This window comes from Saccharomycopsis crataegensis, assembly GCF_037102585.1.
Source record: "Saccharomycopsis crataegensis DNA, jcf7180000000075, whole genome shotgun sequence".
In the NCBI taxonomy this organism is placed as follows: domain Eukaryota; kingdom Fungi; phylum Ascomycota; class Saccharomycetes; order Ascoideales; family Saccharomycopsidaceae; genus Saccharomycopsis; species Saccharomycopsis crataegensis.
Window position 1 is genome coordinate 335,001 of NW_027043822.1, and position 15,254 is coordinate 350,254.

The 15,254-nt window shown below is 37.3% G+C and overlaps 6 protein-coding genes across 6 annotated transcripts in view; 5 read left to right on the forward strand and 1 right to left on the reverse strand. All coding sequences in view use genetic code 12, as the record gives it.

The window, feature by feature from the left end:
* The window catches only part of DASC09_023000 (uncharacterized protein), a gene marked incomplete at both ends in the record, with an annotated part of 2,043 nt that extends 1,462 nt beyond the window's left edge, over positions 1 to 581 (reverse strand). The window contains one exon of the mRNA XM_064995903.1: positions 1 to 581. This exon is cut by the window's left edge and continues 1,462 nt beyond it. Within this exon, the coding sequence (XP_064851975.1) occupies positions 1 to 581 (581 nt within the window).
* A 1,283-nt stretch (positions 582 to 1,864) lies between these two features.
* Positions 1,865 to 3,010, forward strand: DASC09_023010 (Gfo/Idh/MocA family protein; the record flags this gene model as incomplete). Its single annotated transcript, XM_064995904.1, has 2 exons — positions 1,865 to 1,912; positions 1,997 to 3,010. The coding sequence occupies 2 exons, from the start codon at positions 1,865 to 1,867 to the stop codon at positions 3,008 to 3,010; spliced, it is 1,062 nt and encodes a 353-aa protein (XP_064851976.1).
* Positions 3,011 to 3,684: 674 nt separating this feature from the next.
* Positions 3,685 to 5,196, forward strand: DASC09_023020 (uncharacterized protein; the record flags this gene model as incomplete). The annotated part of the gene is made up of 1 exon (XM_064995905.1): positions 3,685 to 5,196. The coding sequence occupies one exon, from the start codon at positions 3,685 to 3,687 to the stop codon at positions 5,194 to 5,196; it is 1,512 nt and encodes a 503-aa protein (XP_064851977.1).
* A 1,323-nt stretch (positions 5,197 to 6,519) lies between these two features.
* Positions 6,520 to 8,544, forward strand: DASC09_023030 (uncharacterized protein; the record flags this gene model as incomplete). The annotated part of the gene is made up of 1 exon (XM_064995906.1): positions 6,520 to 8,544. The coding sequence occupies one exon, from the start codon at positions 6,520 to 6,522 to the stop codon at positions 8,542 to 8,544; it is 2,025 nt and encodes a 674-aa protein (XP_064851978.1).
* Positions 8,545 to 8,917: 373 nt separating this feature from the next.
* Positions 8,918 to 9,169, forward strand: DASC09_023040 (uncharacterized protein; the record flags this gene model as incomplete). The annotated part of the gene is made up of 1 exon (XM_064995907.1): positions 8,918 to 9,169. The coding sequence occupies one exon, from the start codon at positions 8,918 to 8,920 to the stop codon at positions 9,167 to 9,169; it is 252 nt and encodes an 83-aa protein (XP_064851979.1).
* Positions 9,170 to 9,961: 792 nt separating this feature from the next.
* DASC09_023050 (uncharacterized protein) lies at positions 9,962 to 10,681 on the forward strand (the record flags this gene model as incomplete). Its single annotated transcript, XM_064995908.1, has 1 exon — positions 9,962 to 10,681. The coding sequence occupies one exon, from the start codon at positions 9,962 to 9,964 to the stop codon at positions 10,679 to 10,681; it is 720 nt and encodes a 239-aa protein (XP_064851980.1).
* Between the last annotated feature and the right edge of the window lie 4,573 nt (positions 10,682 to 15,254).

Consider the following 15,254-nt stretch of genomic DNA (forward strand, 5'->3'; position numbering starts at 1 on the left):
GGAGGGGCTTGGATTTGACCATCGCCAATTTGGGTAACAAGGGCAAAAGTATTTGTTTGCTTATTGTTGGCGTTGGCTGTAGTTTTCTGGCTGGTTAAAGCGGGTGATGTTGTGAGCGCCACTGAATTTTGGGCAGCCAATGTAGAGCTTGGGGAGGTGGTGATTTGCAACGAAGTGCTTGCTGTTTGGATAGTTGGGGCTGGGGTGGCTTGGATAATTTGGTCATCTTGAGATGAAGAGGTGGTTGAAAGTTTAATTGAAGTTGCCGGAGAAGCGGTTGTTGATATTTGAAGTGAACTGGATGATGAAGAAGAAGAAGAAGAAGAGGTGGTGGTGGTTCTGGAAGCTTTCATGATATAACTTGATGGAGATGAGGTGGAATCTGTTGCAGCGGCAGTCGATTGAGATGATGTAGTGATTATTAGACTGCTGCTGGTGGAGGCAACGGCTGCGACCGTTGGGCTATCTGCAGGGGCCTGGATTTGGCCATCGCCAATTTGTGATACTATCGCGTAGGTTGCAAGATTCTTGGGTTCTCTTTTGTAATAATGTATTGGCATTGAATATGTTGGTAAAGCCATTAATATGCTGAGCAACACGAGTTGCTTTTTGTCTAATATCATGACACGAGAGTTATTTCTTGATTATTATTATTATTATTGTTATTATGTGTTTTAATTCTGTTATTTTTTTGGTTTATGGCGTTCTTCACAGTCACTGGAAAGACAAAAAAAAAAAAAAAGAAAAAGAAAACAGGTCAGAGCAAACGAACTTGAGAGAAAAGAAAAGGAAAATATAACATCGAACAACGGCGAACCCGGATCATAATATAGTGTCGCCTAAAACATGGAAGTGCTGTGGCTCCAGAATTTTGCAAGGCCTCGGGAATGGGAGATCTGAAATTCTGGGTACTTTGAGTTGACAGGGCCCATGTTGAAGGACTGGGGCGGCCCTGCCTTACAGCGGGCTGCGTAACCAGAGCGTCCCACCCCCCAGGATTGGGCAGGCGGTTTGTAGCAGCGAATATAATTATTATTGTTTTTTTTATTGCATGGATCTTCAGATGAGGGTCCACGTATCCAAGGAAAGAACAAGTACCGGGCAGTGCCAGTGGATTCCGAGGTGTTGGCACAGAGAGAGAGGGGTCTGGAACGTTGTTGGTTATTTTAGTGTTTTTGTCACAAGCAGCGCGTGCACGTACGTACGGTAACAATGCCAGGGTGGATTTGGAAGATTGATTAATAATAATATATGATAGTAATAATAGGGTCGACGGAGTCCATAGTTGTGTTGTGCTCGACACTGTTTTGGAGTGGTGCTATTTTTTCTTTTTTTTTTTTTTGTAGCTGCTTGCTACCTAGCACACAGGGTGAGCTGAGTTAACTACTGCTAGCTGATCGGCTGATCAATAATTAGAAGGTGAGTGAGTGAGTAAGTAAGTAAGTAAGTAAGTAAGTAAGTAAGTAAGTAAGTAAGTAAGTAAGTAAGTAAGGGAATAATAATAACAATAACAATAATACCGGCGGCGTTGGCAGTTTGGTTTCGCGGTCCGAAGGTTTCCCGAGGGGGCGGTTGCTCGTCACCATGTGATGCTGGTCTGCGTGTTGTTGTTCTTGAGGGGAAACCCCCAGCCACCACCTCGAGCCTCCCCCAACCAAGTTGCATCTGGAAAGGGGAACTGCCAATGCGATCCGTCAGCATTTTTTCTTCAACCGCCAGAAAAACTCCTATATAAATAGGTACAAAATGTCAGGACTTTCTCTCCTCTTCTCCCCACACATTCCTGGTGATAGATCCATATTCAATTAATTTGATAACAATTACTACAATAATAATAATAATAATAATAATAATAATAATAATAATGGCTTCCCCTGACAAAGTCTTGAACATTGGTGTGATTGGTACTGGTGTAAGTTATCATTACTATCGTATCATCAATCTCAATTAGTGTGGGTGGTCCCTGATCCAACATACATACTAACGAAAACCCCAGATTTTTGCCACCGGTACCCACTTGCCAAACTTGCAAAAGATCCCCCAACAATTCAAAGTCGTTGCCTGTTCCAACCGTACCAAATCAAAGGCCGAAACCTTCGCCACCAAGGCTAACATTTCTAGCGACAAGATCTACGAAAGCTACGACGATTTGATCAACGATAAAGATGTCGATGTCATTGATGCGTTACTCCCTGTCGAAAACAACGCCATGATCGTCGAAAAGGCCATCAAGGCCGGTAAAGCCATCGCCATTGAAAAGCCTATTGCCAACAACCTTGAGAATGCCAAGAAACTCGTGCAATTGGCCCAAAATACCTCCGTCCCAGTGTTGGTGTTGGAGAACTGGCTTTATCACACCGCCACCGAAGTCATCAAGCCAAAGTTGAAAGAAATCGGTACCATCATTGGTTTCAACTTCAAATCCACCGGCCCATTCTACGCCGAAAACAAATATTTGAAGACTTCTTGGAGAGCCAAGCCAAACCACATTGGTGGGTACTTGTCCGACGGTGGGGTCCATCAATTGGCTTACTTGGTCGAATTACTTGGGGAAGCTGAAACCATTTCTGCTCACACCACCCAAGTCAGAGAGCAATCAGGTACCGACGATGTGTGGTTTTCCACTTTGAAAATGAAGAGTGGTGCCATCGGTACTTTCACTTATGGTTCTGCTTTCGGGGCCGTTGACAAGTCCAGACAATTTGTGATTTACGGTGATAAAGGTTCGGTAGTTTTTGACTTCTCACCAGCTAATCCAAAACCATTTGTTAAGTGCTCGTACGGCGTCACTGGCGAAAATATCAAAACTGAAACCATTGAAATCGAAGAAAAAGACAGTACTAATGGTATTGTGTCTGAGTTCAAGAACTTCCATGAAGCTACCGTTTCCAATGATAAATCTCTTTTGAAATGTAAACCAACTATTGCTTTCCATCATTTGGCTATCGTTGATGCCGCTTTGAAGAGTTCTGCTAATGGTGGTAGCTCAGTCAAGGTAGAATCAATCTGAGTAGTAGTTTATAGAGAGAGAGAGAGAGAGGAGCAGAAATCTAATAAAAACAAATGTTAATAAAAATATATATTTTTTCGTTTTGCGATCCAATTTTTTCTCGTGTGTGTAACAAAATGGAAATTGTATGACATGGACAGTGGACATGCCCATGCAACGTAGGTAGTCATGAATTGTTGGATATTGTACTCCAATAACTGTATATTGAGAGCCGATAATTATTGATTCGTTTGAGAATTAAAGCCAGACTAAATCTTCCGTCTTGCAGGAAGGTTAAGATTTGCGTGGGAAGTTTCTCAACATCACTTTTGTTGGCTCATGTTATACAGTTATACATGACCATCTGACTCTCGATGACTCGCGATGACTCTCTGAAATTACCTAATCTGGCTATCATGACTCGGTGCTCCCGCATGGTGAAAAGGAAAAATAGAAAGAAAAAAAAAAAAAAAATGTTGGCGGATTTTTTTTTCTTTATTTTTATTAATTTTTTTTGTCATATAAATACTGCGATTCAGTCTCTGATTTTATTATTTTAGATTCCAACTTGATGTTTTGATTCATTTATCATTCACTTCTTTCCATTCACTACCTCACAATCCCTTCCCTCTGGAAAAAAAAAAGATACCCCCCGTGCCAGCCAATTTTACATAGTTGCCCCCAGTTAATTGCAAATGGCTGAGAACAATAATATCATCATCTCACCAACGGTTTCTAAGAACCATTTGGATTCTCTTGATTCAAACTCCCTTGATCATCAAGAACCAGTGTTGACCGATTATGAATCGAAGAAACTCGACAGAATTTATTTCAGACTCGATTGCCGTATCATTCCTGCCTTATGGTGTCTTTATTTCTTATCGTCTTTCGGCTCCTCCGCTTATGGCAACACCCTCACCATGAATTACAAAGATGGCCATTCTTTGGAACAATCCCTTGGGCTCAACCCCCACCAACTTTCCGTCGCTAGTGCCCTTTATTACGTGTCGTTCATCATCTTTGACTTACCAATGAACTTGGCAATGACTAGACTCCCTCCACAAATCTGGTTGGCAAGAATCATTATTTCTGTCGGGCTCGTTTACTGCTGTTATACCGCTCTTTCTACTCCGGGAGGTCTTATTGCCATCAGATTCATTAGTGGGCTTTGTGGTGCCGGAGTGTGGCCAGGTATGGCATTCTACATTTCTTTATGGTACCCATCTCATAGATCGGCCAAAAGAATCGGTTATTACTTCACTGCGGCGCAAATTTCTGCTGCGGTTGCTGGTTTGGTCAGCGCTGGCTTCCAGAAAATCGATGGTAATAGGGGTTATTACGGCTGGCAATGGTTGTTCTTAACCTACGGGCTTATCACCATCGCCGTAGGCATATCTTTAGTTTGGTGGTTGCCAGACAGACCTAACACTTCAGAAAATATTGGGCAAATACTGGTCAATCGTTTCGAAGCTAAATTGCACAATTTGTTCCCAAAAAACCCTTACCCTCTTAATGAAGTCGATGCGGATATTCACATGAAAGATGTCGAATCACACACCAAAAGAAAGTTCGACTGGAATGCCAAAGACTTACTCGCGGTGATGAAGGATGTCAGAATTTGGCCATTGATCATGATGTATTTTGGTGTCGTTGGTACTGGTTTTGGCTTGGCGGTGTTTGGCACGACAATTATCAAAACTAATAACCCAAGTCTTTCCGATATCGATGTTTCGTTGTTGTACGCTCCAATCTGGTTGTTTGATTTGGGAGGGATCCTTACTCTTACCCCATTTGCCGATAGATATAAGAAATATAGAGGTTTGGTTTTCAGTTTTGCTTGTTGCATCATCATTTGTGGCTTGTGCGTTACCACATATGCCAAAGGTGATTGGAGCAGATACGGTGGTTTGTTAATTGCCGGCTACGGTTTAGGTCCAACCGTCCCGATTTGTATGGCATGGAGTGCAGAAATCTTTCAACCAAGACATGGGGACGTGGGAACTGCTGCGGCTTCTGCCCTTGTTTCTGGTCTTGGTAACTTGGGTAGTGTCATGGCCACTTATGCGTTGTACAGTGGTTGGCCTGCTGATAAGGAAAGAATGTACCGTGACAGTAACATGATTCTTGTTTTGATCACTGGTATCAGTATGATTGCATCTTTCAGCTGTTATGCGCTTCGTAAATTCCTTGGTGATTTTGATAAATAGATTTGCTTATTCCTTCTGATTTATTCTTTTCTTTTTTTTTTTTCATTGACTATTTTGTTGTTTCTCTATTGCTCCATCATTACAAGTATTAAAATAATAAAAAAGACTGAAATCTTCAGAGAGACTGATGTTTTTGTTTGCCTTATATATCAATATCACTATTAACAGGCAGGGTTTATTCCAGTTCGTAAAAGAATTTCCAAATATTTCAAGACCAAGTATACTTAATAATATTCCTTCAGTGGCCTCTGGAATTCTCGTGTAGAGTCTAAACAATGACTATACTTGGGATGTTATTAACCCCCTTCTAGACAAATTTTATGGATTTTTTGTTCTATTGACTTTTATTAATTTTCTTCTTTTTGATACATTCCCCCATTCGGCTCTTGCAAGTTGCCTGCCTTCTGGTACGAAATATAAAATATCGCGTTGAAGCCCACATCTCAATGTGATGATAGATACTCTATGATATGTGAAGTGAAGTGATTCATTTTCTGTTGTTAAAACAAGGCTAGTATTAGAAGATCCGGTATAAATTGGAAGCGAAAACCCCCAGCAATCGAGAATCCCACATCATTGTTATTCGACAGTTTAAAACATGGCAAAATGCGAAAAAAAAAAAACCAAACGCCGGTATATTATTACAATTACACACACAATCATGGGGAAAAATACGATCCAAATTCGTATTGCTTTGATCTTATATATCTCGAGCTGTATTATATTCAGTAAGAGCGTATATTAAATATTAGGGCATGATTGAATTTTATTATTATTATTATATCATCACTTATATTCATTTACTTATGTATTTATTTTTTTTTTTGACACATGTCGGTGTCTGGCTTGACATCAAAATAACTGATGGTGATTATTAGAAACCCATTGGCACCACCGCAACATCCTCATCCAGCCATTCTTTATCTACCGGTTGTTTTTATCCTCTTCACTAAGGAGGGGGGGGGGGCGGACTAAATATATGCTCTGAACCATCGATGGTGATAAAACGCCACCGGGTGTTTGTTTATCAAGCTGTTTTGTGGTACGAATCCCATCGGCGGGCGTATGCACGCGACCGATGCGACTTGTTGGAATTTCCAAAGTACGTTACTGAACATGCATTGGGGACAAAGACACACACACACCTGTCGTGCTGATAAGGTCCAAGACCCTGGATACTGCATTTATTTATTAATCATTGTTATTTTACACGGTATATTTATCTACTGGTTTTCCTCTTTTTCTTCTTTTTTTTGTTTTTTTCACGGTGATTGATTGGGTGTGTCAAGTTATTTCTCGTTTTTTTTTTTGTTTTTTTTTGCAATGAGCTCAAATAAACATGAACGGTCAAATAGCATCGAGAGCAGTTATTCGAATGAAACGTTGGCCCAGAATGTGGAAGCAGGGTATTCTCCCAAGAAAGAAATCTCTAATGATCAATCGCTACCCCATTTAGATACAGAAACCATAGGCTCATTTGAAGATATTCATAATGATGACAAACAAGAATTCTCACCAATAGCTTACACCATAAACAGCAGCTTTCGGACAGATCATAGTTCCCCCAACCGAAAGACTATCAATAACCATCGAACCATTTACATGGAGCGAACTCCAATCATCACCCCGGGGGTGATGTCGATACCGGCGTTTGCTCCCAATAAGAAGTATCAGATTACTACAAGCCGTCTGCTGGAAATGATGTCCCCATTCAATAATGTTAATCTCACCTCACCAGTGGAAACCAGTACCCCTGAGCATCTAAGTCGATGCTTGAAAGCTCATAATATTGCAGCGATCACATTATGTTCGGTATTCGGGACAGGGTTATTAATCAATACTGCCACGACATTGGCGGAATGTGGGCCATTCCCATTACTCATAGCATTTTCAGTCATGCTGTTGTTAAGTTATCAAGTGGTCAGTGCTTTATGCGAGTTGTGTACTTACATCCCTTTACCCAATGCCTACTCTGGCTACACCGAAAGATTCGTCGATCCGGCTTTAGGATACGCGCTTGGATACTTTTACTTATTTCAATACTTGATTATTGGACCAAACCAAATATTTGCTGGAGCGTTAACGGTCCAGTATTGGATACCGATAAATAAAGTGAATCCTGCAGTATGGATAACAATATTCATTGTGGTGTTGACACTATTGAATTATATTGACGTGGGGAAAATCGCCATGACCGCCGATTTGTTCGTTTTAGCCAAAATGATCGCGTACTTCTTCATGATCACTTTACTTTTGGTGATCATTTGTGGTGTCAATAGCAAAAACGACGTGATTGGTTTCAAGTACTGGAAAAATCCTGGGGCGGTCAATCAATCATACTATCCTAAGATCTCCAACAGTGGCAATGGCATCGTGGCAATCATTTCCGCGATCACCGGGAGTATTTTCCCATTTGTTGGTATCGAAAGTTTTTGCGTCACCGTCAGCGAAGCTCGTTATCCACGGAAAACCATTCCAAAAGCTAAAAGACTTCTCTATATCTCTTTGTCGGCGTTTTATATCGTGATTGCATTTTTGATCGGGTTGGCAGTGGCCTATAACGATGCAAACTTCCCTCGGGTTATTGCCAACCAAGACAAAACCACTGCTGCGTCGTCGCCGGTAATTTTGGCGGTGCAAAATGCCGGACTCAAGATCATCCCCTCGGTGTTGAACGGGGTGATTTTCATTTTCGTGTTATCGGCTGCCAATAGCAGTTTCTATATCAGTACCAGGATTCTTTATGGATTATCAGCCTCTGGTTTGGCTCCGGTGGTTTTCAGCAAAACTACCAGTCGTGGGATCCCGGTATATTCCATTGGATTGATTGTCGGCTTCAATTTCCTTGCTTATCTTGGGGTGTCGGAGCCCACAAGGAAATTGTTCGAATTATTTAGTAATTCAGTGTGTGGATTCACCATGATTTTATGGATGTGTATCTTGTTGACCCATATTTGTTTTTTAAGGGCAATGAAAGTCCAGAATGTCCAAACAAATCGAACCACTTATAAGGCCCGGGGAGGAATAATTCCCTCGTTCATTGCCTTGGCATGCTGTGGGTTTTTAATCATGTTCAGAGAGTTTCAAGTATTTCTCGACTTGAAGAATTTTGACGTCGACACGTTTATTACCGGGTATATTTGTGTCCCGGTGTTTTTGGTTATCTTTGTGTCGTTCAAGTTTTATTATAAAACAAAGTTCATCAAAGCAGAAGATGCGGATTTGTTCTTCTATAAAGATTGTGTTGATAGGTCTGAAGAGCAGTACATCAATGAAGAGGTCAACATGTACAGCTTGAGGGAGAAGACATTTTTCTTGAAGAGATGGTACTATAAACTCTTGGTGTGATCCAGGTAATTTCTCTGATTCCGTACTTTATTTTTGCTTAGCCATCTGTTCATTTCTAGTTTCTTTTTGTTTGTTTGTTTGTTGTTGTTGTTTTTTATTATTATTTAGTGTTGTTGGTATTTTTCTTTTTAATTTGGATAGACGTTTATACATACATGTATATATTTAATAGTTATGGTTTTTTAATAGACTTAGACAAATTTTATATCATATGCTGTGGTGCACATAAAAATCCGTCCAAACACGAAAAATGGTTAAAAAAAAAAAAAAAAAAAAAATAAAACAAACAACAAATAGCAGCCTTAACGGAACAAAATCTCCTACAACAACAACTACAAGAAGAAGAAAAGAAGCAAAAAAAAATCAAAAAAAAATGGGAAACTCAAAGGTCGTTAAGCCTCTTGCTCGCTCAAGATTCAAGAAAATCATCAAATCAAAACTTCAAAAACAGAAATCCCTCAAGAACGATTCGACTGACCTTTTGGTGTATTTGAACTATATGTTATTCTTGAAAACTCTTCTCAATGAAGCACAGGCTTTACAATCAAAAGAAGATAGTGAAGAATTAACTGTGGTTCATTTGAATAATATCAGAAGCTCGGTATTAAAAAGATTTCGTGGTTGAGGAAATGGAAAAAGGGAGAGTGAATGGTTACCGATATATAAGGATACACGCGAGTATAATACGCTGATGTTTACTAAGAGATGTCTTAATAAATACTAATGTCTTTGAAATTTATTTGATATTTGAAATGGTTTTATTATTTCGCTTTTGTTGCTAGCAGGGTATCATTTACCAGTGCACGATATTAACATGGGATCTAAGTGTGAAGCTTCCATTTAAGCGATTGCTATTTTCAAAAAAAGAATTGCTCTATGGAATATCAAAATATCTAGCAAAAGATCCCAACAGCCTTCATTGAGCATATTTCCATTTATATATCAATTATAATTAATATGGTCTCCACTGCTATCAGAAGGAACTGCGTGCGTGCTTTTTCCATGCCCAGGAGACTATCCATACAGGTATATATATATATATTAACTGATTGGTGGTCCATATTTTAAATTGTTAGTGGTCTATATTTGGCCAAAAAGTTTGGAATAAGTCTCGGGATTATTAGATTGCTCAGGCTATCTCCGGTATTTTTTTTTTTTTTTTTGTGTCACCTCAATAAATATCTTGCATGACACAAAACCCGAACATGGGAATTTTCCTTGAGCTTTTTTAAGTGCTCTAGAGAGCAATAATATAAAAATGAGTTTATTATTATTGCTTACAGCAATAAACTGTAAGATATAAAAAGAGATATGATCTTCCAAATTTCTTTTGAATTCTTTTATTCCTTACATTTTACCAACTCAAAGATCTCTAATTTTACAATCTTGTATTTTTATCCTTCGTTATCCATTAAACATGATTGATACTGTCTCTTTTGGGATCTGCCAGCCAGCCCCATCTTCGACATTTGTTGGAGATCTCACACACTCCTCGCAACCTTATCTTGAGCACAAAGAAGATCATGGTTCTTCGGAACCAAGTGCTACCTTTTCGCTACAGGAAACTGGAGCTCATCGTTGTAAGATACACGTTGAAGAAGAATTCATAGATTTCAGCTATATCGATTTTTCCAAGTTTGAAAATGGCTGTTATTCTGATGATGAAGATTTTTGCCTTTTTATTGAAAACGAGTTAGAAGAAGCTATTGATTCTGAGGAATCTTATTCTTCTCGTTGTTCTTCTTCCCCAGAAGAACAAGTCCAAGTCCAAATCCAAGATGATGACCAAAATGATAACGACCACGAACAAGATCTGCCTACACCGTCTTGCGATATGGGATCTGAATCCGGTTCTGAAGAGCTCGATACCAAAGTTTCGGAAAGTAGTGATGATGATTTTGATATGGAAAACGTCATTTCTGACGCCGATGATGATACTGAAGAGCACGAATACGCTCCGTGTATTTATAAAGTTTACAATTTTTCAAGCTTGATGGACTATCAAAAAGATTTTCAACTTCATAATCAGTTTAGAATCTCTAGAGGTTGCAAACCTATTGTTTCTGAATGTATTGAAACACCTTTTGGATATTTCCAAATCGATGATGGTGTGAGAAAGTTTAGACAAATTAGATGATATATAGCAAGAACAAGTTCTGATACCTTGGAAAAAATGAAAAGAAAAAAAAAAAAAAAAAAAATATGTGGAATTTATTATTGTAATTATGTTTTCAATTCTTCTTTTGTTTTAATATTTGAATTTTATAGATGAATTGTCTCCCCTTATTTTGTATATTATAGTTTATAGAGTATCCTTTTTTTTTTTTTATTTTTTTAGTAGCAACTTTCTTCACTAGTGAAGAGAGACCTCCTACTTGTGAACACAGATTAGTTGTAAACCATCGACAAAGTAAAATTCATAAGTAAGTAGGATATTTTAGTTAAGTGTGATGGTTTTTGGAATAATAAGGGACATTTCAAATCAGCATGATTTATTAGCACAGCATATCACGGAGATGAATAATGGACTATCATTGACTGCATCATTATAATGATAGCAAAATAGAAGAAGAAGAAAAGGTTTCTCTTTTGTAAGCACGGAACATATATAGAAACAAAGCAAAACCAAATATATTGGAAGAGAATAGGAAAAATATGTACATCATTTGAAAGTTAAAGCTAGAGATTTGATTTTAGATGCTCGTTGGATATATGCTGTGGTTGAATTTTTTTTTTTTTTTTTTTTTGGTAATCATGTTCCACTACAAGGTAAAGAAAAATGATATATATATATATATATATATATATATATATGAAGAGCTACCATGATTACTTAAGAATAGAGTTATCCTTGTTCCTAGAGAATTAGATAATGATCATCATCGTCATCATCATCACTGTAAAAAAGCACACGTACATTTATTTCCATTCACCAGCAGACACGCGCGTTCAAAAAAAAGTGAGAACTCCATTGATCAAAAGCCATGAAAATAAACAACAAGATTTTGGTGAATTGAGCCTTCAGTTTTTTTTTTTTTTTGGTTGTTGTCAATGTTATTCAAATTCCTTAATGATTAATAGTAGCGATAAAATATCCAACTGGAATCTAGTTGTTGATTTTGCCAAAAAAAAAAAATGTTCATGTTGTTGTACCTTCTTCCATCACTCCAACCAACCACCATAATTTGGAAATATCCAAAGAAGGTCACTGATCGGAGTTAATCTCAATTGAAAAAAATAAATAAATCAAAATTCAATGATATTTGTGGTATTTCCATTAGTAAAACCAAACATCCGCGAAGCTTTCCCAAAATTTGACTAGGTTTCATGCATGAAATTTCTCAAGGATTTCAAAAAATACTTCAAATATTGAAAAAACCGATTTTTTTTTTTTTTAAAGACAAAATTCAATATATTAATTAATTATATAACTATATATCTCATAAACTACTTAATGTAGTTTGAAAATTAAAGTGTTAAGGGAAAACCATTAATGGTGAAAAACCCTATTATTGAGAAAAAATGTTTTTATGCGTTTTTAAGGTTTTTAATTGTTGTTTTTTTTTTGATTTTATTTTTTTTTTTGATTTTATTTTCTTGTTTTTCCCCACCTATTTTTTCTTCTCCGCTTAAAAGATATTGCTTTCAAGCAAGAAGATCATTGAATCAACGGCCATATGACAATTGAAATGCCTTTTGGATTTCAATCTTGATAATTTTCGTTGGAAACCTAGATATCTATCGATCATTCTGGTTTCGTTCATGTTGGTGGCAGGGGTAATGATTGTTTGCCAGGTTAATGGGATATTCAAGTCAATTTTTTTCCAAAGTTTCTGGGCCAATGGACATTCAATAAGATGGTGCTTCATGATTTCAAATTGGATTTCCTTTGGGGCATATTGGGGTTCATCATATCTGGTTAATTTTTTGCTGCAATAGTCACAATGATTATTTACGTAATTGTGATTTTCAATGCCCAAATGAAAGATGTGAATATTTTGATATTTCCCCGGGAAATGTTGGTTGAATTTTTTGAGGTTATGCCAAAAGTTATCAACTTGTTTCTGATTCACCCCACTAATGTCCATGAGTGTTTTTGACATCTTGTTCACATCTTGTTTTTCCCGTTGTTTTTTACTTCCTTTAGTATGGTCAAAATCCTTAATTCTAATTGGAATGTGTTGTTGATATTTTTCAGGAATCCCTTTTTCAATTGAATTTTTCAAATCTTCAATTCCAATCTTCATTGGCTTCAACCTGATTGTACGTTTCTTTATACCAAGAACTTTTCTGAAATCCCAGTACGCTGTCCTTTCAGCATCTGAGAATGTGCTGCTATTCATAACTTCCAAGGAAATTGAATCATTGGTATTCTCAATGTCATCCGCTAGTTCAAGTAATACCACCCACCAATAATGAGTTTTGATATATTCATCCTTTGGTGATTTTGTTGGTGATGTTTTTTGAATGATGTTATTGATACTTGATTGGATTTTAAAACGTAATATCTGGTTATATTTAGTGTGACTATCCAAAAACAAATCCTGGAAAATTTTGGCTCTTCGGTGTTGGAGTTGAGACTTTAAATCAATCATTGAGAAACCGCCTTTGTTGTTGTGTGTCTTGAGTGTATCCAAAGAAATAGGTGTATCTTGCTTGACCAATAACTTAATCGATGTGTCAATTTGATTCAACTGATTGGGTAACAAAGGTTGGTGTAGTTCTTTGTAATAGAACTTGGATGCAATATATGTGTTGAATGCTTCTATTTTTGATTGAATCAGCAAGCTGGTCATGTTTGATAACTTGTATTTGATATGGAGGTCACGCTGCAATGTTTCCGGCCAAAATGTCACTGATGGTCCAATAGTTATCCCCAAATATGTCAATTGAAAGTTTTCATCAGCAATCTCAAATGGGAATGGTGTCAAAAATGGATAATTATCAGTTGGTATGATTAGTTGGGATTTCTTTTCATTGAGTTTGCTGCCACTGAATTTTTCAAATAGTCTAATACATTTCATTGTTTTGGAATAATCTCTTTTATCTTTGAGGAAAACTGTGATATCATCAGCAAAAGCAAGATAATGTTGACTGCTATATGCTTCAGGTATCAAATCTCCTTGGTAACTATGGCCTCTGGTATTCTGTTTGATAGATCGTAGTAAAGGTTCTACTGCTAATGCAAATAATGAAGGGGAAAACGGATTACCTTGGAGGGTACCATTTTTTAAATTGAATAATGGGCCGGTCATGTTGTTGATGTATAAGGATCCCGTTGTCTGCTTGAGGATGTTGATGATTAACTTGGCTAATTTTTTTCCAAAATTTAAATGGGACAATAGTTGTTCCATATATTCGTGAGATATCCTATCGAACGCTTTCTCCAAATCCACAATTAGTATCAGCTTTTGTGGATTTGGTATTATATGCGTTTTATCTTTTGGATGAATTAGACTATCTAACATTTCTCTGAAAATGGTGATGTTGGAGAACGATGACCGGCCTGGAATAAAACCAGCTTGATCTTCCCCTATGATATCGGGCAAGTGCTTCAACAACCTATTATTAATTATTGTGGATAATAATCGAAGATTAGTGTTGATAAGGGCTATCGGCCTATAGTTTCCAATGTTTTCTTTTGACTTTCCAGGCTTTGGTATGATGTTAAAGAGTATAGTTCGGTAGTGGAATGGTAAATTTCCTTCAGTTAGAATGTGGTTAAATTCTTGAAGAAGGATGTGTTTGATTTGGGGAAATAATTCCTTATAAAATTTGTATGGGATTCCATCTATGCCCGGTGTGGACTTCAAATTTGCCGAATCAATTGCCAGTTTGAGTTCTTCCATTGTTATGGAGGAATCCATTTTTCTCTTCTCTTCAGGAGATATTCCTTGGGTTGGAATCACGTCCTGAAGATATTTATGTATTTTTTTTGTGTCCTTTGTTCCTCTGGTTCCATCAAACAAGTCCATATAATATTCAGTTGCTATTTTCATTATCTCTTCATGAGATTGAACTAGTGACCCTTCTACATCTTTTAGCTGTTTTATTGGGCGTTGTTCTTGATATTGGTGGAAAACTTGGTTAATATGTTGATAATATTCCGTCACTTTATCAAGTTCAGGCACTTTCACTTTTTTCAACATGTGTTTGAGTTTTTCTGCTTTGCATTTAATATCAATTATTAATTCATCGGTTCCTTGGATATCTTCATTTATAGATTGGTGCCTGAGAACATTAATGATTCTGTCGGTCAATCTATATCTCTTCATATTATAGTAAGCCTTGGATGAAGTTAAAGTCAACTCCACTGTAACTGAATCATGTGTGGATCTTTTCCCAAAATGATTTGTTTGTGTCATATTCCATTTGTTTTCTTTGTTTTTAAGAAGCTCCCAGTGATATAGAACCTATCCAATCTCCGGCTTTTCCCTAATTCTGATGCTTTATTAGTGAATGTTTTCTTGATGTTATGTTTGATTGAATTGAATGAGTCCTTCAAGTTCAACAAAGTAATGAGATTAGTTAAGGATTCAGCAACTGAGTCTTCACGGCTTCTATAATTTAGGGAGTCCGAACGATCAATAAAATTATTAAAATCACCAGCTAACATGATGTTGATTGTCTTTCCTGGGAATCTAGTTTGAAGATTCTGATGTTGGGCAAGTAAACTGAGTTTGAGCTGATCATGGATCTGATTTTGCTTT